The following is a 24,881-nucleotide window of genomic DNA, read 5'->3' as shown; positions in this document are numbered from 1 at the left end:
AAGGAAGAATTAAAAAAAAAAAAGCCTCTTAACTTTAATTAATTAATTAACTATTTTGCCTGAGATAGGAACTATAACAGCGGAGCAATACTCAGCAGAAAGAAAAAAGTCCCGGTTGGACCATAAAGGAAAAGTTATGTTTCGTGTGTCTGTGTTTGAAGGGTGCGGAATAGTTTCTCGTTTAATATTGCTGATTACCGTAGCCTATACTTCCCTCACAATTGCCTGAGTTTGCGCTCCTCTTGTCATGTTTTCTTCTCTAGATTTATGTTTATTTGTTTATTTTTTTTAGGCGTATGTTCCCCAGTTACAAAGTGAAGGTCACTGGACTCAATCCAAAAACTAAGTACATACTGCTCATGGATATCGTACCAGCTGATGATCACAGATACAAATTTGCAGACAATAAATGGTATGCATGCATGGGGGGACGGGAAAGGTGCAGAGATAGGAGGAAATCTTTGTGTCTGGATTGCAGTTAGCAAAACCTAAGTTCAAATGGGTTGAAAAATACCTTTTAGCTGTCAGTTGGTGCTATTAATAAGCTAACAAAGGAAGAAATGTTGGGGGGGGGGAGGTTGCGAAGTATCCCGAGATAACTCCAGTTTGCCAGCCAAACTTTGGGGCGGGGGGCACAACATTTTAAATTAGCCAATGACTTGAATCCTGTTGGATCCTATTGGTTATCGCGGGGCCAACAACTTAATTGCATTTAAGAAAGAAAATCACCATGAAGGTAAATGTTAAGAATTGCCACATGGTCTTTTCTTTAATATTTAGGAAGAGGGGAGGAAGGGGTTAAATGGGGGGGGGGGGAGAACCAAACGGAAAATGTGTCAAAAATCTCCATTAATTTCCAGAGTAGTGTGTGTTGGTGTCTCCTTCCCCGAAATATATGATGCGACCGTCCAACAGCCCCTTCCTTTGAAACAGACCAAAGGAACTAGCTAGACAGACAGACAGATACGTTTCCATTCCTTCTAAGCCCGATCTTTCCTGCCCGTCCTGCGGTGGTGAACTTGCTTCGCTGGGCGTAGGCCTGACGCGGGTCCCGAGGGCTAAGCCGGCTTTGTGTCCCTTTGGTTTAGGTCAGTGACAGGGAAGGCAGAACCGGCCATGCCGGGCCGGCTGTACGTCCACCCAGACTCACCCGCTACTGGGGCGCACTGGATGAGGCAGTTAGTTTCTTTTCAAAAACTCAAGCTCACCAACAACCACCTTGACCCGTTCGGACATGTAAGTACCTTCGCGAGGAGGCGGCCTCCTCTCGCTGTTACGGAGTCAGCGCTCCGGAGGGCAGAAGGGAGCCCAAAGCCTCGGGGGGCAGTAAGCCTACACCTGCTTCGGGCTCTGAACTCCGCTGGTTTCATGTGCCTGAGGCTCGGCAAAGCCTGGGGCAAAAAGGTTGCAACAAAAGTCTGCCAGCGCGGGGGGTGGAGGTGGGGGGGGCTGGCTTAGTGTCTAGCATAGAGTCCGGGAGCGAATATTCAGGGTGATTTTTTTTTGCACTCATTTCCTATTTCTGTGGCATCTCTGCTTGTCAGATGAAATGAAAAGTCAGAGCAAGGGGGGAGGGGGAGAACCTGGAGCGGGATAGAGGTTTAATAGGCATAACGTTGGTATTAATTTCACGAAATGGCTTTTGATGCACGCTGGTGGTTGGCAAAGTCCTAGGACTGTTATCAACAGTTGGCTAGAATTGAGCTGTTACTCAGTCGGTTGCATTTTCAGACATTCTTATAAGATACATGGTGGTGGGTGTGGGTGTGTTGGGGGGGGGGTGATGCTTGGTGAAATATAAATCGTGACTGCATGTCTCTCTGTGCAATGTGGTAAATTGCTGGATCTGATCTGATCTTGTCCCAGTAACTTGGCAGCTGTCGTAGGACACTACAAAGCGCAGACTTCAGGCCTGTTTAGAGAAACAGTAGAGTGTACTCCGTGGGAAAAGGAAAACCTTATGAAATACTACATGGGCCAGATGCAAAACTTATGAGGCTGTAGTGTAAGGGAATAACGCAATGGGGGAAGACAATGGAATTAATTAGCCTTTAACATAAACAGCATATTAGTTTTTGTATCCATGTATGAAGCAAAAAATTCGTGTTCACATTCACACCCCTTTCTCCCCCCCACATATCCTGCATCAGAGCAGGTGACTGGAGTCGATAACCTGTAGGGGTCCCATGTTTATGATTCTCTCTCACCAGAAATAGAACACAAGAACCGCTCTGTCTCCCTGCTTTCATTTGCAAGCATGTTAGGCTCTGTATGCATGCTGCACTGTACCTCCTATTCTGTACTGGGCGGTGCTGGACAGTTGCAAGGAGTGACGGCCCAGGGAAGTCGAGCTCATTCCCAGTGTTAGAAGGTTGGGATTGTCTCATTTTTTGGGGCAGTGAGAGAGTGGATACATCTGAATTCATGTTCATTCTCAACGTTCTTGAAAATTGGGTATTTAGCTGTATTGACTGGGAGTTGCTTATGCAAGTCCTTGTCAGGTCTTGCCCTTTAACAGTATTCTTAAAAACAGGATGGCCAGGCCAGGCTTCAGTGGGTAACTTTTTAGCTACCTCGTTTTAACCTCATGTGGCTTAAAAGCGGCTTGCTGCCTCCGTGAAGTGGGTTAAAGGTAAAAAGCAGGCATAATTATTCAAGGAAATGGGACCGAATGTGGTTCGGGGTCTCCGATTCAAAATGGAACGAGGCTCAAAAAGAAAGAAAGAGAAAAGAAACCCCGCTAGCACTTCATATACAAACGATTTCTGTGCGTAGGGTCAGGCACGGAAAGGCTGTGTGAATTGCCCAGCCAGGAAGAGTCATTTTTCAAAGGTCTTCCTTTGAACAAATACATTTATAATTAGACAAGAGGGTATGAATCAAGATCCCCAGTGTCTCGTTTCCAAGAGTGAATTTTCCAGTCTGCTTTCAACACTTTGATTTTCTTAAAAACGACAAATCTTGTGCCATGAAATCCATAGACAAGTGGCCTCCACTGATGGAATGAATCCTCCATGTGGACTGTAATGCAACTAGCTAGCGCAGTGAAGGGGGGACGGGACATAATTACTAAGGAAGTGTGGGGTGGATGTGAGATCACAGCCTAATCTAACCCCCCTTTCCTCCTCTTAATCGTCCTCTGGTTTATCTGTCCCTCCCCCAGCTCCCCAAAAGAGGACATACGATCTCCTTATGGTTCTTCACTCAGCCTGGGTGGAGAAACGTCCCTTCCAGGAATTGAGATTCCTGCCCAAACCCCAGGAGAGGGGGAACAATTCGTGCCCAGCACATCTTGTCCTGTGTTTGGAGGTTTAGACTCCACCAGCAACTCCCCTTTCTAAACTCCCCCACCTCAAGGACCTAGGCTTCAAAGAAAGTTCTAGGGAAGGAAGGGGGCGGCGGGGGCTGATATGAGATGCCCTTGGAAGGAAGAGGCCAGCAGCCATTTTACTCCCTGCTGCGAGCAGGCGGCGATAGGAAAAAGTCTCTTTAAACAAACCTAAGGCCACGCTAAACAATAGGGACTTCAGAGGGGAAGCGGCACCAGTGGGCCCTCAATTAGAGTCGCTGTAATGAAATTAAAAATCATTAGATCGTTCACCGTTGATGTCCACGATTTACCGGGATGTCAAAGCAATTTGGCTAAAGCCCCAGGATGAGAAGGTCTGGCAGGCACAGAGGACTTGCAGGGGCCGGGGTTGGCGGGACAGACTGCGTCTGTCTGTCGCCGAGTTTTGCAGCAGTCATTATCATTACAGACTGCAACCAAGGAAGGGGGGAGGAAAGGAAGACAGTCTTTTCTTCCAGGATTAATCCCAGTTGAATGCCAAGCTTTCGAAAGAGACAGTCTCTGGTTTTATGGTGGGCACCAACCCTGGCATCCAGGGAAGTCTATGCAAAGACGGTTGGCTGGGTTAGGAAAATCACTGAGGTCTCTTTAGCTGGGGTGATCAATTAAAGAGCCTGTTTAGCTCCTGGGAGAAAGCAATCAGGGCGAAGGCTGAACCCGTAGTGGTGGCCAGCCCAGATCAGCACCGCTGTGTATCCAGGCTCTCTTATTTTGAGATTTGTTAACATCTGGGCCAACTATTGATTTTATATCGAGAAACAATTGGGAAAAATGGCGATCCCCCCCCCCCCCGAGATTGTTCTTGAAAAAAGTTCGTGGATCTTCCGAAAAAAAATTTCCTACCAGAATTTTTGAAAAAGGCTCTTTTAATAAAGAGCTGTGGACAGGTTGACAATTCAAAACATTTCGGCCAGCTCTCACTTTTGGCTTAGAAAGTGTGGACAAGATTAAAAAGGGGGCAACAGGCGAGTCAAAGAAACAGATATTTCAGGGGAGAGGCAAGCGCTACCTTCAGGCTGTTGGTTTAAAAATAATTTCTCTCACACACCCCTCCCTCCCTCCCAGTTGTGAGGGCAGCTGCTCGCCTTCACAGTCATTTCCAACAGTGCTAAATAGTCCCCTCCAGGGTCATCACTGAGACAGCTTCATCCTTGAAGAAGGCACTTAAGGGAAATCCAGTTTAGTTATTACGCCACCTGGGTCTTCATTTCAGGCCTTTCCCACAATCTGAGCAATGAATAACTTACGAGCCCCAGGAATTCTATCATGTAATTTCTGATGGGTCGGATTTCCTTTCGTACTCAACCCCACCCACAATAAATGTGACTAGCAGAGCAATAATTGTAATGCTCAGGCAGTCAAACTAAAGCAGGAGATTCCACTGCGCTATAGAACCAGTGAGCCAAATGCTTCAGTTAGGGTCATTACATTGCAGGCGGGAGAACTGTGGGCCCAGTGGCTTTTATTAAATGTAAATATCTATGTTAGACCCAGGCACACACGCCTCCCGTAAGCTCTTTAAAGTTATGTTATTGCAAGATGATGTTTAGCGAGGAACCTGATTTATGGCCAGGCTGGTTGTAGATTCCTTGTGGAGATCAATTTTATATCCCTGGTGGAAAATATTCCCACTGCTCATGTCTGCTTCCCGTGTCAAGGGGCTGGCTTTCAGCAGAGGAGAAAGTCCGCCTTGTTCCTAAAAAAAATAAGTTCAGCTATTTTTACTCCTGGAGACCCATAAAGATGAAACACCCCCCCCCCCCAAACACATTTTTAGAGGGATGTGAAGTCTATGAATGATAAAACCAGCTCACTTGGTCTCCTCAGACGCCCCTTTCCCAAGCGAAGCCTCCCCTCCCTGCCCCCCAAAGCCCTGTCGTGGGGATCTTGGCCTGAGGGGAGAGTGACGGATCTAGGCCTCGATGCTTGACACCCCTCCCCCCCATGTGTGTCTCTTTCTTTTCAAGATCATACTGAACTCCATGCACAAATACCAGCCCAGGCTCCATATCGTGAAAGCGGATGAGAACAACGGATTCGGCTCCAAAAACACCGCCTTCTGCACCCATGTCTTTCCGGAGACGGCCTTCATCGCCGTGACTTCCTACCAAAACCACAAGGTAAAGAGGATGGGGGAGAGCCACGCAACGTGGAAGAGTCTGAGTGCCGGGGCAGAGGCTTCGCCACGAACGCACGCAGCATTTCCCCCACCCCAATCACACATAGATCCCTTCTCCCCCCGCCCCCATCACATACAGACCCCTTCTGTCTTGCCACGCCAAGCGCTCAGAGGGTTTGCACTCTTCATTGGGGGGTTATTCCTGGCGTGTCAGCCATACGGTGTAATGATGGGATTTAGCAGGGGGGGGGGGGGGAGAAGAGAGAAGTTAGTTGAACAGGATGGTTTGCTCAGAGGTGAGACGACCCCCCCCCCCCGCCCCCGCCATCGGTCAAAGGCTTGTAATCTGGCGTTGGAGGGGGGCGCCCGAGCGGTATCTTTCGCAGTTGTCTCTATAACCCAGCCTGGCGCGTTTGCTCCTTTTGCTTTGGGGATGGTTCCTTGCTGGCGAACTCTTCAAAAGCAGGCTAGGTAGTTGCGTGGCTTGTACCTCACCTCAGGGCTTTCGGGGCGCCTCTCGGTTCCGTCAGGAAGTCAAGGGAGGAGGGCTGGGAGGGAAACAAAAAGTCCCAGAGAAGCAATATAAAAGGCGTGGATAAAATAACGCCTTGTCTTGTTTTTCTGCGCAAGAAATCGGTGAGCGGGATAGGTGTTCGTGTAGGTCTATACACGAGTCCATGGGCACACCCTTTCAGTCACACTGATGTACGGATTTAGGCTTGTGAAGCCCCCATAGAGCTTTTATGAGCGGTCCATGCTTTGTGTGTCTCCCATTGGCTCGCCCGTAGGCCACAGGATCTGAGCGTTGGGGCGTGGTATTATTTTGACTAAGTTTCGCCCACCTAACGTTTTATAGTGAAAGCGACCCAGTCCTGGTTTTTGCCTTTAAACTCTTTTGGAGAGTCTATTCCTGGCCAAAAAACGTTTTCCAGCGGTGGCCAACTGCAAGTTTTTTGGGGGTGAAGTGGTCCTAGCAGTATGATAGCAGGGAAAAAAAAGAATTGAAGATATTAAAAGGGGGGTGATAGAAGTTGAAAAATCAAAAATTAATTTTTTTTTTGGGGGGGCGCTGAATTTACTAAATAGCAATCAGGTTAGACCACTTATAGAAGGGCTAGTGTGTGGATCCTTTAACTAGAGCCAGATAATCCTTAATTAATACAAATATAAACTCGTGGCAAGAGAACAGTATTAGACTCAAGGCAAACAGATTACTTTCAAAGTAGAGGTCATGTTAAGGTAAAATTGAATTTTAAATCCTTTAAAAAAATCCTCCATAAACTGTTTATAAGTCAGGGCGAGGGCTTTTAATTACACTGCTGGACGTGTAGAATGGTTTCATTGTGTTTAAAAAGTTCAATCGTGTGGTTAATTTCAAACCAAGAACGTGTCACTTTAATACTCCGGATAAATTATGCATGGTTTCCTGGAGATGTGGCCATGAAACGCCTGAACCACTTTAAACAGGTTTCGCTTTCTCAATCTCGTTGGTATCTCCACCAACCAACCCATTAGATACAAAAACAGAGATAGGTTTGTGAAGAAACAACATCTCACTGTCACTAGGGAGTGAAAGGAAATAGGTCCAAGCCATTACGACCGGGAGATGTTGGCACGGGCAGAACAATCAGTGCTCGCAAACTGAAGCCAAATGGAGTCTTGGCCAATTTATGGCTTAAATTATAACCCCGCTGTGGAGACTATAAAATCTGGTTGATAGGTTCACCTATATTAAAAAAATAATAACAGAATTGACGGCAATAAGAGGACAGAATAACCACTTTAAAATTGATTTCCTAGAGGAAATCAAACTCCGCATTTGAGATCTTGAATTTACCTGCTGTTTGTAGACGCAAGGAGCGTCTTGTGAGCAAATAACACAATCCAAAGGTTTGGGTAGGTAACTGCCATAGGGAAAGAGGGCTATTTGATTGCAAGTCAGCTGCATTTAGTTGATAAGACATGACACCTGTGTCTTTGGCAGTCTGGAAACACACCCCACCCCTTTGTGTGTATCCCCTTTCTGCAGACCCACAAATTCATGGAACCGTTCAGGAACAACTAAATAGAATAAAGGCGCAATTGAGAAATTATATAACTATGTAATGATCTACCCTAAATGGCATCTCCCTCCAGGGAAGGGAATAAAGTTTGCCGACTGCCCAATAGGAGTAAGAGCCAGTTTTCCGGGACCCTGTACTAGCGGATATTTGAGTGGAACAGTTTATATTCCTAGTACTGTAGTAAGGCAAAGAAAAGCGCTGTGAAAACGTCGGGACATTTCGTTCACAGTGGGGACCGATTTCCCTTGCGGATGAGACGCGGATTGTGCAAGAGATATTTTCATGGCACAATAGTGAATATATTTATTCTCAACCTAGGTATTCGTTCACAGTCTCACCCGTCTGTCTAGTTTACAGATACATCCAAGTCACCCCTGTATACGTGTCCATATCACACCCACTCCCAGGTACACACATTGCCAGAAGTATGCTGCAAATGAACGCCAGCATTAGTCGTCAAGGGCTTTTGGTGAGCTGCCTTCTTTTAGCTGTGCATCTATAGGGCATATCGGAGAGAGTCAGTGTGCTTACACATGCTATGGAAAGACTCAACTGATTTCAGATCCGTGGATTTATTTCCCTTGCACCGCTGCATTCCCCGTTGGATTTGGTGTTTATTTCCCCTGATATTTTAGGCAGCCAGAAAAAGATATTTAAACAAACTGGCTCTCCCCCTGCCCCCCACCTCCCCAGCCACATTAAGGGAGGGTGAAGCCATGAAGAAAGTTTGTCAGGTTTTCAGTGCAGTTGTCAGCAGCTCAGAGACCTTTCCCGCTCCCCACAACTCCTACTCTCACCCCAGAAATATTTACCGTTAAACTAGGTCACATGCACATTTCATTTCCTTGCCGTTTGCACAATGGTTGCATGCAATCAGGTTGATTCCCAAATATTAAACTTCCCCTGCAGTTAAGGACTATTTTGCTGCAGCTTAAATCATTGTGTTACTCGCTCATATTTATTAGGTACTAGCTTTCTGGTTAGGACCAGGAAATGAACCCTAATAGACAGAAATAATTAAAGTTCTGCCCTCGTGAGGTTTCTTTCCAAAGCAAGAATTCACAACAATTATTCTCATTAATTTTTACAACCTACTGCCCCCCTAGCTGGACCTGGGCTTTATATTGGCTTTCCCCCTGTCAGGATATCCGGTTTTATGCTTATTTTTTGGATGTGATTTAACATGCTTTATAGCCCAGATCCTGTAAAGTACAGCACTAGGAAAGAACAGCCCTAGCTAAAAAGGCAACACATACACAGCTGTGCTACAGTGCACAGAGATGTGCAAAGGACAATGCACAAGGGTACATTGTAACTCATTGCCAATATGTACCAAAGGTGTGTCATAAGGGTTTATATATACTTTAACTTATATGTACACACATTATACTCAAAACCCTCTATTAAAATAGCACTGCAATCTTAATGAAGTCAAGCACTCAGAGGTTAGGAAATGCCAGTATGAAGGTTGCCTGGGCAATATTAATTTGGCCTCCATGTATATCCATTATTGTACTTTCTACAATTGCATGATCACACACTATTTTTTCACCAGGCCCCTGCCTCTTTCAGTGCACATGACAGACCGTGCTCAATTATGAGCAGCTATTCAATATTTTGTTTCATACTATTGTTTATTATATGGCCCTAGGCCTTATTTACTGTGCACTGTTCACATCAGCTCTGAAGACAGGATTAGTAATTCTCAGGGAGTCTATGGCACTCATCACTACAATATCTTCACCTCACAGGAGTGTAGTGAAGGGTTTGTATTATCCCCATTTTTCAGATCAGGAGTGGAGGCAGAGAGATGCTCACTGATTTTGGATACCTGATATGAGATGCCTGGGACCTGGTTTTTCAGAGTGCTTAGCATTATAGAGCATTTTATATGTTCAAAGCTCAGCAATTCTGCACTCCAAACCCAGAGAGTCAAGTCAGGCACCCAGAAAGTGAGGAGCACACAATTAGTGATTACTTGTTTAAATGACTTGCCCAGCATCACATAGGAACTTGGCAGAGGCAGGGATAGAATCCAGCTCTCCAGGGCAGCATTCAACCACCTTAACCAGGAGGCCAGCCTATGCTTCTCACAATCTTTTGCCTCCTTTACTACTTAGCTTTCAACTTCTGCTACAAATGAGGCTGGGGTCCTACAGACAGCCTCCTTTCTTTCACAACCCTGATTTATCCCCAGAGCACCATACATCCTGTACACTCTGAACAAGGTCATGAAAAGGGACCATCTAGTTCATCAGCAAGCTTGAAACCTTGAGGTCCACCTCCCAGACCTTTGCAACTTGAAATAATGGAGTAACAGATAGCAGTAGTAGGTTATCATGCTCTATGGGGACCAGCACTAGAAGGGGAGGACACATTTTACCAGCAGGTTTCACAGATATTTGCCAATAGCAGAGGAATGGTGGGACTCAAACCTTGGGTTCCATTTTGGGCGCAGGAGGGGAGTGAGAGCTACCGAGTACAAACTCTAGCCATTCCAAGCTTGAGCCCATCTGCCACATCCCCGCCAACCTGTCCCAGTCGTCTCTTCACCACTTCTGGTTCCTTATCCCAGTCTTCTTTCCTCAGATTACTCATCCCAGACCCAGTCTCCATGTCCAGCCAGTCCTAGTCTCACTCCAGGTTCACTATAAGACTCCCAATTCTCTCTCCCTCCCCCCGCCCCACTAGATATTTCATCTCTCCCCCTTCCCACACCCAGTCCCAGTCTCCTTGCCCAGCCAGTCCCAGTTCCCACTCCAACAACTTGTCCCCAGATTCCTTGCCCAGTCTATTCCAGTTCTGTCCTGGCTCCTCATCCTATGTGTCTCTCCGCCATCTGGGTTCTTCATCCAATCTCAGTGTTCCTCCCAGTCCCTCCCTAGATCCTTGTCTAGTCACCCCCATTCCTGGCTGTCTGTCCCAGTCTCCTTGCCCAGCCAGTATCAGTTGCATTCCCACACCCCAATTTCTTGTTAGATCTGTCTCCCCTCCTTCTGCAACCCCCACCTAGTTCCTAGTCGCAGTCTTTGTCCAGCCAATCCCAGTCCCCATCTCATTTCTCTCACCAGCTCCCAGCCCCAGTCTCACTCTGTCTCCCACTCCCTCCCATTGTAGGGTCACCAGATTCCTTATCTGAATATACTTCTTTCCCTCCCCCAGGTCTAGGATTTGTTCTCTCTGCATTCAAATCAGACAGCTTCCTCACCACACTGCCTGGGTACCAGCAGGGGTGTCATTGAGACTAGAGGAAAGACAGGCTCCTTGTCCACAGTTCCAGTGCCCAGCCCCACCCTGACCGGGAGCAGTTGTGAACAGCCATTACAGGGAGAGTCCAGCTCAGCCCCTGTAATTCTGGACTAGAAAATACTCAGGTCAAGTGTACACTACAAAATTAAGTTGACTTAAGATACTCCAATATACAGCCACCACAATAATTCCATTTCTCTTGCATGTCCACAGTAGACTTCTTGTGTTTGAGGTGCATGGCCTCCCCAGGAGCACTTGCACCATTGTGGAGCATTGGGGGACAGTTTCTGAAAGCCAGCAACAGTCGATGTAAGCAATGCAGTGTCTGCACTGACATAATTGACCTAACTACATCGACTTAAACACTACTCCTCTCATGGAAGTGGAGTTAAGTCAGGGGAGTGGGCAAGTTACATTGGTGGGAGCTACGTTGTAGTGTAGATACTTACAGAGTTAGGTTAGATGAAGTATTGTCAATGAAGATGGCGACTTCATATTTGAGCTGCTAAATTGAAAAAAGGTCTAATTAACATATGCAAGCTGCATTTTTTCCAAAGGATTATAATTGGACCAAATTTGGGGAGATTTCAGAGGGACAGAAAAGGGGCATCTCCCTGTCAAAGGATGCCCTCCTGCAGAATTTTGAAACCCTGCTCCAAAATGTAGGGAGTCTAGTATTTCAGAGAAAAGATCTCCAGATTTTTTTTTTTAATAAAAAAAGATTTGCAAAACATGTTACCCCCTAGCTTTGTTTTCAAAAAATGGCTGCATTCTGTTGGCTGAAACGATTTTAAAAAAAATCAGTCTGAGGAAGACAGCGGCATGGAAAACGTCAGTTCTAATGGTTAAAGTTTGGTAAAGTTAAAAGCAACTGAAAATAGGGTTTTATAATGAGAAGTGTTGGGCAACCTTAGTAGGTGGCAAAACCAGCACATAATGTATCTAAAACTGTACAATATATAAATGTTTACATATACTTCCATTCTCTCAAATGTTCTATAAATTAAATGTTAGAATTATGGACAGTTTTAAAGGTGACCCTTTATATGCAAGCTCCTTCCATAAACTCTGTTCAGAAGTACTTGTGCCCAGTTTATCATAATAGAGAAGTGGGAAAGCAAAGAGTAATCTATAGGTCAGGTGAGAACTTTGACAGCAGTTTCCTTCAGTTAACCCTCTCCAAAATAGTACAGTATTTAGAGCCCTATATTTTTATTGCATCCATATCGGATAATGCTTTCCTGGGCATTCTGACTTTGTGGGAGTTGCCTTTTTTTCTCTTTTTTTGAAAAAGTAAAGGATGTAATTGACTAACTCACTTAGAAAGTAAAAAAAAAAATCTATCAAAGTCAATGGCAATAGTATGCTTGTAATGAATTAAAGAGCTAGGACCTGATTCAAAGCCCACTGGTCAATGGAAAGGGTCCTTTTGACCCCAGTGGGCATTAGATCATGCCCCTAATCAGGGTTTTAAACAAGAATAGACTAAGTGACCTAAACTGCTCTTGGAGCCCAAATCTATGAACACATATTAAATCACTGCTCATGTGAACAGTTCCACCGAAGGCTGTGGGACAACTGACTCACTTACCTAAGCTTTTGCACTGCAGGGCTCTTATCATTTCATGGAAATTTTGAAAGAGAATTAGTGTGTTTTAGTACCAGTATCATAAACCCCAACTTACTAGAGGACTTCACTCACTCAAGCAGCTATTCCCATTGTGTTTAGCAAGTAAGAACTATTCACATGGGCATGATGTTGCAGAATACAAGTAAACAATGAGAGAGTTTAGCCACTGACTTCAATAGAGCCTAGATTTCATCCATGGATTCTTGCAAAGGTTGTGAGCTTCAAAGACATACACACGTGCTTAACTTCGTACACATGAGAGGTTCCATGGAACTCAAGTACAATGACTGTTCATATGTGTAATGTTAAACAAGTACAGACTAAGGACCTATGCAGTTATCCAGCTTCAGCAGGAGCATCTATATTGGAGGCAGCATTGTCTAGTGGTAAGAGCAGAATGCTCAGAACTAGGGGACCTAGACTGTTTTCATATCTGCCATCAGGTTGTGCTGCCTTGAGCAAAAAGTGCCAGTTTCCTCAGTTATAAAATGGGGATATTATCCATCTTTATAAAGTGCTACATTAACATGCAGTGGGGAACTCTTCATGTGCTCCAGCAAGGTCTACATGGGCCAGTTAGTGCACAACATGCGGGTGTGTTTTAGAATTTACACCCCACACCATGTAGACAAGCCCTGAGATGACAGGCATTGTGGGTATCGGTTGATTGATATAAGAGGGGGAAAATTTCTGTTCACTTCAGTTATGTCTGAGCAGACATACTAATAAATAGAATAGATGTTTAGAAAAATGGGTCCATAATTTTGAGTCCTCTAGGTGCTACCACAATATAAATTATTACCTTAAACCCAAATACAAAGCAATTGTCATATGAAAAAGGACTAATTCTGGTAAACCCTTACTCCTGTAAGTGTCTTTACTTTATCATAATAAAGCTTAAGAAAGAGGGGTTGTTGACTGAGGACTTCTTGTCAGCTCAGAGATTTCTAATTCTAGGAAGCTTGATTTGTAATGCCTAATTCTTTGGAGTGGGAATGAAATGCTCACGATAAATCACTTCTTGTTCCTTCCTTCAGATCACCCAGTTAAAGATTGAAAATAATCCCTTTGCTAAAGGGTTTCGAGGTAGTGACGATATGGAGCTACACAGAATGTCAAGAATGCAAAGGTAAAATATTTATACATACGGTATGAAAAAGTTTGCCATTGCAGCAATTGGCCTCATATGCATTACTTTAGTTTGTCAAATTTAGTCCTCAATCCTACAAACATTTATGTATATGTTGAACTTGATTAAAAACAAAAAACATTAAGATTGAAAATAGAAAAGGCTAAGAGGTGACTTGATCATGGTTTTAAGTACCTACATGGGGAGACGATTTCTAATATCTGGGTTCTTTAATCTAAGAGAAAGCAAAACAAGATGTAATGGCCAGAAGCTGAAGCCTGACAAATTCAGATTAGAAAGAAGGTTCATGGGTAAAATTTACAGATAGTTAACAACTGCAACAACTTAAAAAGGGACATGATAGAATCTGATGGCAATTGGAGGTCTGTCTAAAAGAGCTGCTTTAGCTCAACCACAAGCAGTTGGACTTGATGCAGGAATCACTGGATGAGGCTTTCTGACCTGTGTTATGCAGGAGGTCAGACTAGATTGTCAGAATGGTCCCTTTTAGACCTTAAGATCTAAGAATCTATTAACTTGATTCATTCCATGCACTCAGAACTCCCATGTGTAAAGTTACTCACGTGTACAAGCATTGGCAGGATCGAGCCTTAATGGCTATGTAAATCATACTGCTAGACAACAATGTCTCTTATGCTGCAAACACTTATGCATGTGACTGTCCAGTTGAATAAGATTAAACTCACATGTTCAAGTGTTTGTAGGCTCACGTCCAAGAGCCAAAAATAAAAAAGCCACCTTATTCTCCTCTGAATCCACCTTTGTGATAAATCAGACTGTCCTGTGATCCCTTATCATATAACCTTTCTAACAGCTACACTGATCCTGGCAGCTGATGTAAATATATTTTTCATACACTGAAAAGTGAAATAGTTTTTCCTTCCCTACTCACACCTCCTTTTAAACTTGGACAATCATGTCCTGACAAGTTTTTGCTGTTCAGTTACCCTATAGCTTTGATGAATGGAAAATCTTGAACCTTTACATAAATTACTATTTTTCCTTGGGGTGAAATGCTAAAGACTATTAGAAAAACTTCATGCCGTATGGAAATCATGGCACATGGCCATGCTGAGCTGGTGCTAAAGTCAATAGTTTTGTGCAATCCTGTGGTTGTGGATCTAGTGAACAGAAACTCTTGGAAATATACACAGTGGGAACTGGAGTAGTTGAAAGGGTTAAGGTATTCTGCAGAGTTGGCACTGTGCATTTTCTGATGCTTAGTTTGCTTCCTAGACAGAAGGGAGGGGAAAAAAACCACACACCTTGCCATTTTCACAAAGAAGTTATTTTGGAGAAGGGTGGAGTAAGATTGTTATTTTGAAATAAAGAACCATTCAGGATGGCTTTGTAGAGGAAAATAAAAGGCAGAAGAGTGGCCTGACCGTGTGTGAGAAAAACAGGTTTTAAAATGATGGGTCGGATGCGTAGCTCCATCGACTTCAATGGAGCTGCATCCATTTAGGTCAGCTGAGAACACAGCCAGACTAAAAATATCAGGCTACTGATTATAAAAAGGAGATGAAGAGATAAAATAAAAATAGACCACTAGAAATTGGTGACCTAAGATCCCCTTGGTTAGCAATCATCTCATTGGGTAATGTAGCCATGGACATCATTAATGTTTCATTCTGAAGGAAGGGCAATGCTATCTTCTTCTAGCTAGAGCTCAGTTCTGTTGAGTTTTAAATATGGGTCTGTAGTTATTACAAAAGGACATTTAATGTAAGACAGCAGAGCTGATAGAAACACAATTTGCAAAGCCAAGATGAGGCTCAAGACAGGAGCGGAGCATTAGCTGGTTATGGATTCCTGATTCAGGCACTTGTCCCCACATCAGATCAGGCTGGGGTTTAAGGGATCATACCCCAACTGAGGATCCACCTCAGCACAGGCCCTCCTGCCCTATACATGTCCCCTGATATCCAGGTTGGAGGGGAGAGGGCGCAGGGACACTAAACAAGGGGTCTTCTCAGCTGCCCAGGTCTGGCTTCTCCCCAGCATCGTTGCACTACCAGAGTGGCAGAAAGGGGACCAAAAGGCAGGAGCAAATCTGATCCATTGGGTTTGACTTCTGAAGTTGGCCTGAGTTTTGACATTAATTTCAACAGGCCCATTACCACCTAAAAAAAAACAACAGAATGGGCACTCTCTTCCTTGTGGGCAACCTTAGAAAAGAGCAAGTATAGAACAGGCATGTGTCTTGAATTACCCAGTCTCTGGCAGGGTGACCTCTTCAGGTCAGGTGAGACTTATGCTGGTGGTGCCATTACAGTGTGTTCTGTGCTGCCAATATCAACCTTTCCCTGGTAAAAAATGCAGGACAGGCATCTGAAAACCACTGCAGTCCTTGGAGACCTGGAGACTTTAGGGAGTCCAGGATACCAGGAGAGGAATGGGGGCTGATGGAAATGCAGTGGCAGAATGTGCGCACTTGGGCGGGAGTGGGGTCATGCACTACATTCCAAAGCGAATAATAGGCCAAGATCCATGGGAATATGGAGCAGGGCCTCTGTAGATCTCAGGCTCTTTGTAGAGAGCTCCTCCCACCAAATCTAGACTCCCCAAACAGCTCCCCCACCTACACCATGGTACAAGCTAAGCCTAGCTTCATTTACCACTACTTCCTGCTCCACAGCTGCCTGTGTTTTGCTGAGCCCCCACCTACAGTGGTGATTGTAAAGTCTACAGCAGAATCATGCTCCTCTGAGCAGCATTAATAGCCAAGGTTATTTTGGTGCAAATTCACCATTTGGGGAAAGGAATATGCCCATACCATGGGACTTGTCCCCCCAACTCCACTCCTAATTGCCTGGGCATGCACTTTTCCTAACCAGCCTTTCAGCCACATGGATGTTTTAGCAGAGAGGGGAACGGTCAGTTATGTAGAACATATATGAGTTTGAGAGAACATCCCCCTAGCTGCCTTCCTCTCTGCATGGCATCGCCATGGGTTTGGTCTCCTCCACATACACAGCTGAAGTGAGCATATAGGCCTGTCCAAGTAAAAGACTTCAGTCAACTGGGTGATCAAGGCAATACCTTTCAACATCAGGTAATTCATAGGCAAAGAATAGACTAGGTCTGCAGTGAGATCCAAATTCTAGTTAATGCAGGCCTCCAATAGAGGTTTATCTTCCCCTCCATTAGCAACAGGACTATTCATGCTCATGTCAGTTGCTATATACTTTAGGAATACATACCTTGTGAGCTTTAGTTTGTGAGATCAAACAAACTGAGATCTATTACTTTCATAGAAAGAAAAAGAATGTGTATATCTATCCATCTCCTTGTTTGCCTGTTGTGTTCATGTTGAAATTCAAAACCAATTCAGATGAAAGTTTGTCATTTTAATGCTTGGAAATTTTAGGCAAATTATTTCTCACATTCATACCTCAGACAGTGGGGGATTGTTGGGGCATATTTCACCCTAGATTTTCGTCTACAACTCTCTAATAGTGCCCATGAGAATTAAGCCTGGAGATCACATGCAGAATATTCTGCATTGATCCACAGAGGATGAAATTAAAGCAGGGATCTGCACTGTGTATTCCAGAGGAGAATTTTGCCCTTAAACTTCTCCACGCAGGAGCCAATGCAGATGTATTAATAAACCATATCTATGGAGTGATTTTGGAGGGATGGGGCATTGCCTAGAGAGTTCAGATTTGTGTACCTGCAGCTAATAGAATAGAGGGTGGGAAAAGAGTTGGTGACTTTTACTGTGCTTCAGCCCCGAACACTCAAAATGAGAGGCATCTTAAAAGAAACTGAATCTCTTGCTGAGCACCTGCAGCTCCTGTTAACTTCAACTGATGTCACAGGTGTTCAGCACTTCTGAAAAATCAAAGTCCTAATTACCATTCAAACTAATTCAGTAGTTTTGAGTTTCACATTTGGGAAGCTCTTGTTTATGAAAAATTATATGAAAGCAATGTTCTGAATGACTTAAATGGCTATCACTGGCCTTTATAATGTGTGACAAAGTTCTAGAATGGGGTATACAACAACAGAAGAGGCTTGGTGTTATATAGGGGTCTCTCTCTAATGGAGATAAAGGGTCATTTTTTGCTTTCAGTAGCATAAATCCAGAGTAACTGCATTGGCTTCAAAGGCATTGTTCTGATATATGTTGGTGTTACCAAAAGCAGAATCTGGTCCAACATCTGCTATCATGGCAGTGTCTAGATTTTACCTTTTAAGAACAGTTTACAGAACTAAATGGGTAGATGCCCCTTGGTTTGTGCAGTAGGATGATCAACATGGATCAAGAGTTAGTGCCAGGATTCCACAGCTGAGACATGCATGTCAGTGTGTGTTTGTGTTGGTGCTGGTGGAATTTTTGGGTGAATCTGAGGACTCACCAAGGTGTGTCCACGCAGGAGGACATGCTAACACCAAATCTGTTTGCTAGATCCATAATACCGGATGCAACTGGGGTTTGTTCCATTGCAAGTTACTGCTATCATTTTACCATTGCAACTCTATATGCATTTTCATTTCCCCATGCTCTGGCTCAATGAAATCTCAGCAGCTCCATGTGTCACCTTAGACACTTCCTAAGAGAAAATGCTAACCCCTAGTGTGGGGGCTATCACCCCTGGTGGGGAGATGTTGCTCAGTCCCTATTCTGACAATAGACTCCAATAGAAGGTTGCCTGCAGAAGGACCGAGTGCAAACCCAGGGCCTGATGCATATAGTTCATTGAAATCAATGGGATTTGGATCAGGTCCAGATTAAGACTAAGGAATTGGCCCATGAGTACTACTCCAACAGGCTCTGCAGATACCGGACTAAGTGTCAGTCAAATCTCTATTAGGGAGGCATAATATTGCTTCTGCTTCCTTCATTGCTCTGGTGCTCAGTTACAGGGCAGCCATCCAACAAGACAATATCTCTAGAAGATCCTCACAATTAAACACTAATAAATACGGACATCAAAATTCCAGGGTACCTTCCTATTCCCCTGCCCCTCCCCATACTCACATTCAGCAACAGTTAAGACTAGATATTTAACCTGAGAACATTAGCTCTAAAGAGTTTGCATCAGGCATAAGTGTAACCATTTGAGTAGGGGGCATGCCCCCTACATCCCAGCTTTTTGCTATTCTATTGATCCCTCACCTTACTATAGCTCTAGGTCTCCTGTAGTCTCAATTCTGATGCAGTATGGCTGCTCTTATGAACCAGAGCAATGGTTCATCTAGCCCAGAGTCCAGTCTTCTGACTCTGGCCAATGCCAGTTGCTTCAGAGGGAATGAACAGAACAGGCAATCAAGTGATCTATCCTCAGTCACCCACTCCAAGCTTCTGGTAAAGAGTGGCTAGGCTCCCCCCCCAGAACCCTCCTCCATCAGGCTTCACTTCTGGTATCAGGTGTTGTGTGTGGAAGTGTTAGGTGCTAAACTACTACCTGCACCAGTCCAAACTGGTCTTGTTAAATCACCTCTCAAGCTGGGGGTGGGGTGGAGATGGGATATTGGATAGCAATGTGGAGAGGGCAGCTGTGGGGATGGAATAGTGCAGCCCTACCAAGTCTGACTTTTGGCTCATTCCATTACGTAACCCACCCACTCTGCTGCTTTCCATGGCGCTGGCCTGCTGGCTCAGGGAGGGGGGATTTTCTAAGAGATCAGGGAGTCATTTGGCGAGGGAAGGCAATGTGTCAGTTTTTCCTCGGACTTCTCTCAGAATGTAGATTAATTAAATTCAGGATCCCAGGAGATTCTCCCAAGAATGCTTCTAAGACACCTGTTTTTAGTTACACAGATAACTACACACACACAATGCAAATATTAAAATGATGCAAATTTACACTCCAGGCTTTCTTGTTGGGGGCTGGTAGGTCAATGAATTTCCTCTTCCTTTCTGCATCAGTTGTATCTAACATCCATTCCTCTCCTGACCCCTGTTCTGAGCAATAAACAAAAAATTGGCCTAAAATCAAACACTTTTGTGCCAAATATGCACATCTGCACTTAGATCCATCCCCAGTTTTGATTCTGCAGCCGTAGAGGGGGCATCATAGAATCATAGAATCATAGAATATCAGGGTTGGAAGGGACCCCAGAAGGTCATCTAGTCCAACCCCCTGCTCAAAGCAGGACCAATTCCCAGTTAAATCATCCCAGCCAGGGCTTTGTCAAGCCTGACCTTAAAAACCTCTAAGGAAGGAGATTCTACCACCTCCCTAGGTAACGCATTCCAGTGTTTCACCACCCTCTTAGTGAAAAAGTTTTTCCTAATATCCAATCTAAACCTCCCCCACTGCAACTTGAGACCATTACTCCTCGTTCTGTCATCTGCTACCATTGAGAACAGTCTAGAGCCATCCTCTTTGGAACCCCCTTTCAGGTAGTTGAAAGCAGCTATAAAATCCCCCCTCATTCTTCTCTTCTGCAGGCTAAACAATCCCAGCTCCCTCAGCCTCTCCTCATAACTCATGTGTTCCAGTCCCCTAATCATTTTTGTTGCCCTTCGCTGGACTCTCTCCAATTTATCCACATCCTTCTTGAAGTGTGGGGCCCAAAACTGGACACAGTACTCCAGATGAGGCCTCACCAATGTCGAATAGAGGGGAACGATCACGTCCCTCGATCTGCTCGCTATGCCCCTACTTATACATCCCAAAATGCCATTGGCCTTCTTGGCAACAAGGGCACACTGCTGACTCATATCCAGCTTCTCGTCCACTGTCACCCCTAGGTCCTTTTCCGCAGAACTGCTGCCTAGCCATTCGGTCCCTAGTCTGTAGCTGTGCATTGGGTTCTTCCGTCCTAAGTGCAGGACCCTGCACTTATCCTTATTGAACCTCATCAGATTCCTTTTGGCCCAATCTTCCAATTGGTCTAGGTCCTTCTGTATCCTATCCCTCCCCTCCAGCGTATCTACCACTCCTCCCAGTTTAGTATCATCCGCAAATTTGCTGAGAGTGCAATCCACACCATCCTCCAGATCATTTATGAAGATATTGAATAAAACCATACTGAGGAGCTGGTAAACATAAGCCCTCTCGGCTTAAGTTAGATGACCAGGTAAGAGTTAAAGATCCCATGATTCATCAAAAAGATAAAGGATAACCTCAGTGTCCTGGCCAACCTTCCCTTTCAATAAAACCATTCCCGATTGTCCAAGGCTGCATGTGAGTGATAAGTCAGTGGATATTAACTGTTGGGTTTACAGTTAGCTATTGCACTCATCTTATTTACCTTAGTAACATGACTTGTCAGACTGGATCAGACCCAAGGTCCATCTAGCCCAGTATTCTGTCTCTGATGTTGGCCAGTACCAGATGTTTTGGAGGAAAGTGTAAATCTCACAGTAGATCTGGAATAATCTGCCCCCACATAGGTCTTGTCCGGAACTCTATTAGAGATTGGTTTAAGCCCTGAAGCATGAGGTTTTAATCTCCCTTCCAAAGTTTTGTTTAACAAATTAGGATAACTCTGGATAGTCTTGATATTTGTTGCCTGCCTTGGGGCACCTTGTAAAACTAAGTTTTACTTAATGATATGCCAGTTGCTTTCCTTCATATGAGTGTGGCATGAACCTCACTGCAGTCAGCAAAGTGGCATGACACTCACATGGTGAGGTTTCATGAGAATTCAATTTCCATTTGCAAAAATCAAGTGAAGCTGTTTGACTTTCAGTGCTGCAAAGTCTGCCGGAGAGCTGAAAATCAAGTTGTGCTCCTTGTGCCATCTGAACTTTCAACAGCAAAACTTCTGGGCTTCCTCCCCGCAATGCAAAATGACCTCAAAGCTACTGTAAAGCTGTAACAGGATTCTTCCAGCATTGGGGAATCTTGGACTTAGCATAGTGGCTGTATCTGGTTTGGCTGGGGAAAGGGAGCTGGAGCGGGGACAAGAGCTTGATGCGCTCTGTTAATTTCCAGTGAGTGGAACATTCTTTAGGGACCATTCCAGCTGGAGTAAGCTAGAGCAGTCCTATGGCTGCTCTAACTTGCACCAGAGGCTAGTTTGGCCCTCCAGATGGCTTAGGATAAATGGAAGCATAAACACAGTCTTTGCCTCTTCCCTGCTCCACTGGAGCATGGAAGAGGTTTGTGGCCTCTAAGCCAGACTTTCAAATATGGCAGCGTCCAACTGTGTGTGTGTGTGTGTGTGTGTGTGTGTGTGTGTGTGTGTGTATCCATGCCGTCTTCAGTGGAGGTGCATAAGCTGGGTAGAGAGTCAGTGGAAGGAGTATATACACACCATTTAAATCTCACTTAACCCCTATTTTGCAGGTTTGGGTGATGCCTACACTTTAGACTGGTCTTCTGTACAGCCATGAATTTCATCCACTGATTTGTACGTGCATGCACACCCTGAAATCAGTTTGCCTGTGCACATTGGATCTGTCATGCATAGTGCTAGCCAGGTGTGTGCAACACACACACATGCAGGAAAACCTGGCCCTTTGCAAACACAACCTAGCTGACAATTCTCCGATGAGGCAGCAGGCACATTGGAATGCAGCCTAGTCCCCTATAGCTGCATTGGCTTTGCACTGAGGGCATAAGTGATTTGCTATAAGCAGATACAATTCAGAGACACTCAGAGCAGGGATGTAGAGCAAAGAGATGTGATTTTTACAGAACCATTTTTCTGACTCTCAAAGAAGGCGATTATAGTCTCTGACTGAGTCCTTTTGCCCTCCCTGCCTGGTTTGCTCAGTTCTCTATTTACCCCTTCTTTTAAGTGCCTTCCTTGTTAAAATTCTAAATCCTTCCAAGGCCAATTATCTACTTTGCTGATAATTTTACCCTCCAGACAAAATTTCCACTGATAACTGAAATTCACAGATAGGCAAAGAAAGAAACATGTTGCCTGAGAACTCAGAGTCCCATCTGAATGCGTACAAAACATATTGTCGTGAATGCTGCACGAAGCACGTATTTACAGCTCGGCTAAAACAGCCAGCACCAGCATTCACAGAACTAGAGCTGCCGATACTTAGGCAGCAGCATTCATAAAGCTTGACATTTTGGAATCTGTGTCTACGGTCATGAAATAATCGTCATCAGACCCGCTTCCCACCCCATAATTTCCTGCAACTATGAAAGTTTTCATAGATAAAAAGAGAAGAATGCTTAAAAACAATCAATATAATCTCTCACTGATAAAAAGTCAAATTCTGCCAAGTTTATTGATAATCAATGAAACCAATATGGGCTTGTGAACGTCACCAGCACTTTGAACTTAAAAAGCGTGGTGAGAAGAGTGGACTTACCACTGATGCACCTGCTTGTGGCTACGGCTGGGGAAGTGCCTCTTTCAGCTCTAGAAAAAAAGAAAAGGAGGACTAGTGGCACCTTAGAGACTAACCAATTTATTTGAGCATGAGCTTTCGTGAGCTACAGCTCACTTCATCGGATGCTCAAATAAATTGGTTAGTCTCTAAGGTGCCACTAGTACTCCTTTTCTTTTTGCAAATACAGACTAACACGGCTGTTACTCTGAAACCTTTCCGCTCTAGAGCACTCGGCTGATAGGTTGCTCTGGTCGTCTCTCAGCTCAGCCCTCCAGCCTGGTCACATTTTAGTTCCACCCTTTCTGGGGTAACAGTGTCCACAGACAATCCAATGTCCTTAGGAAAGGTCTTCAGCTCTGGGCCTGACACCACCTTCTCCAGAGGTGAATAGGAGAGCCCAGGCCCTCTCATGACACTGGTTTCCAGTCCAGGACCTTACCAGCAACCAACATCTGCTCAGTCAGACTCTGTGCTGCTGCTTTCCAGGCCTTCTTTCTACCATAGCCTGGCAACTGGCCTTTCCCACAGCTTTTCTCAGTTAGTCCTTCGGTCAGGGTCAGGACTCCCTGCTGGATTCCCCCAACCAAATCCCAAACCAAAAGTGCAAATTTAACCCAACTTCTGCCCTCCTCAGGTTTGACTTCTCACATTTCCCTTACTCAGCTGAACAACTCCTAGGAAGTCTAGTCCAGTCCTTTTATCTAGGACCCTCAGCACCAGAGCTTGCTCAAGGCCAGAGGCTGCTCCATGTCTCTCCTGTCCAATGTATCTGCTTAGGAGAGGATCTCAGGGCTAACTGTCCCCCTGAGCTTCCTCCTTGACACTCCCAACCCCTCATTTTCCCACTTTCTAGTCTTAAAGCATGACTAAAACATTCTTTCCTACAGCACCCTTCTCAGCCAGACTTCCCTTCTTTATAGTCACCACCCAGCTTCTTCCCCAGCGGGACTTCATCTTTAATTAAGCTGCGCCCTCCCTCCAGGTGCAGCCAGGTAGCATAATTGGCCCCTCAGGCCCACATTAATCCTTTCATTGCCCATACAGCCTTTGCTGAACAGGCTATGAAGCTGGAGTTGAGTCTGTTGCTCAAAACATATTGCTTAAAGCTAGCCAGATAAAATTCCTAGTGATGTCGATGGGCACAGTGATGTCGATTGGTTCCTCTGAGCATGCAACAGATTTTACTAGAAATGGGCAAATGATTAATCCCAGATCATTTATTTCCCCCTCTCTATATCCCCCAAATTTCTCTTCTTCATGAGATGAACAGCTGGTGATTTCTCTGACTCTCTGTAAGTCCTGTGGGTTGTTGCTGAGCAGTTTGCGGTAAGGATTTGGTATTTAAAAGATGAAGCAGTGGGAGCAAAAGACCTATCTGGCTTTAAGATTAAACTCGATCAGTTTATGGAGGAGATGGTATGATGGGATAACACGATTTTGGTAATGAATTGATCTTTAAATATTCATGGTAAATAGGCCCAATGGCTTGTGATGGGATGTTAGATGGGGTGGGATCTGAGTTACTATAGAAAATGCTTTCCTGGGTATCTGGCTGGTGAATCTTGCCCATATGCTCGGGGTTTATCTGAACGCCATATTTGGGGTCGGGAAGGAATTTTCCTCCAGGGCAGTTTGGAAGAGGCCCTGGAGGTTTTTCACCTTCTTCTGTAGCATGGGGCACGGGTCACTTGCTGGAGGATTCTCTGCTCCTTGAAGTCTTTAAACCATGATTTGAGGACTTCAATAGATCAGACATAGGTGAGAAGTTTTTCGCAGGAGTGGGTGGGTGAGATTCTGTGGCCTGCGTTGTGCAGGTGGTCAGACTAGATGATCATAATGGTCCCTTCTGACCTTAGTATCTATGAATCTATGAGCTGCTTTGACAGGGCACATATGACATGTGGTGAGTTCCCCACTCTGCACCCTCTGCACTTAGCCACCACATAGTGGAGCTGCTTTCTAGTACCGCTAGCCAGGCTGTACAGAGACATTCCAGAGCCCCACCTTCAGCAGCTGCTTTTGGTGCCGCTGTCTGGCAGGCAGAAGTCACTCCAGGAATCCCCCA

The 24,881-nt window shown here is 44.8% G+C and overlaps 1 protein-coding gene across 1 annotated transcript in view; it reads left to right on the top strand.

Moving 5' to 3' along the window:
- TBX5 (T-box transcription factor 5) overlaps positions 1-24,881 on the top strand; it is a 44,984-nt gene that overhangs the window by 4,705 nt on the left and 15,398 nt on the right. The window contains 4 exon segments of the mRNA XM_073312831.1: positions 293-412; positions 1,089-1,236; positions 5,317-5,469; positions 13,448-13,539. Of these exon segments, the coding sequence (XP_073168932.1) occupies positions 293-412; positions 1,089-1,236; positions 5,317-5,469; positions 13,448-13,539 (513 nt within the window).

Source organism: Lepidochelys kempii, chromosome 15 (assembly GCF_965140265.1).
Source record: "Lepidochelys kempii isolate rLepKem1 chromosome 15, rLepKem1.hap2, whole genome shotgun sequence".
NCBI lineage: Eukaryota > Metazoa > Chordata > Testudines > Cheloniidae > Lepidochelys > Lepidochelys kempii.
Note: the sequence above shows the minus strand (reverse complement) of the source record. Positions and strands in the feature narration are given on the sequence as shown.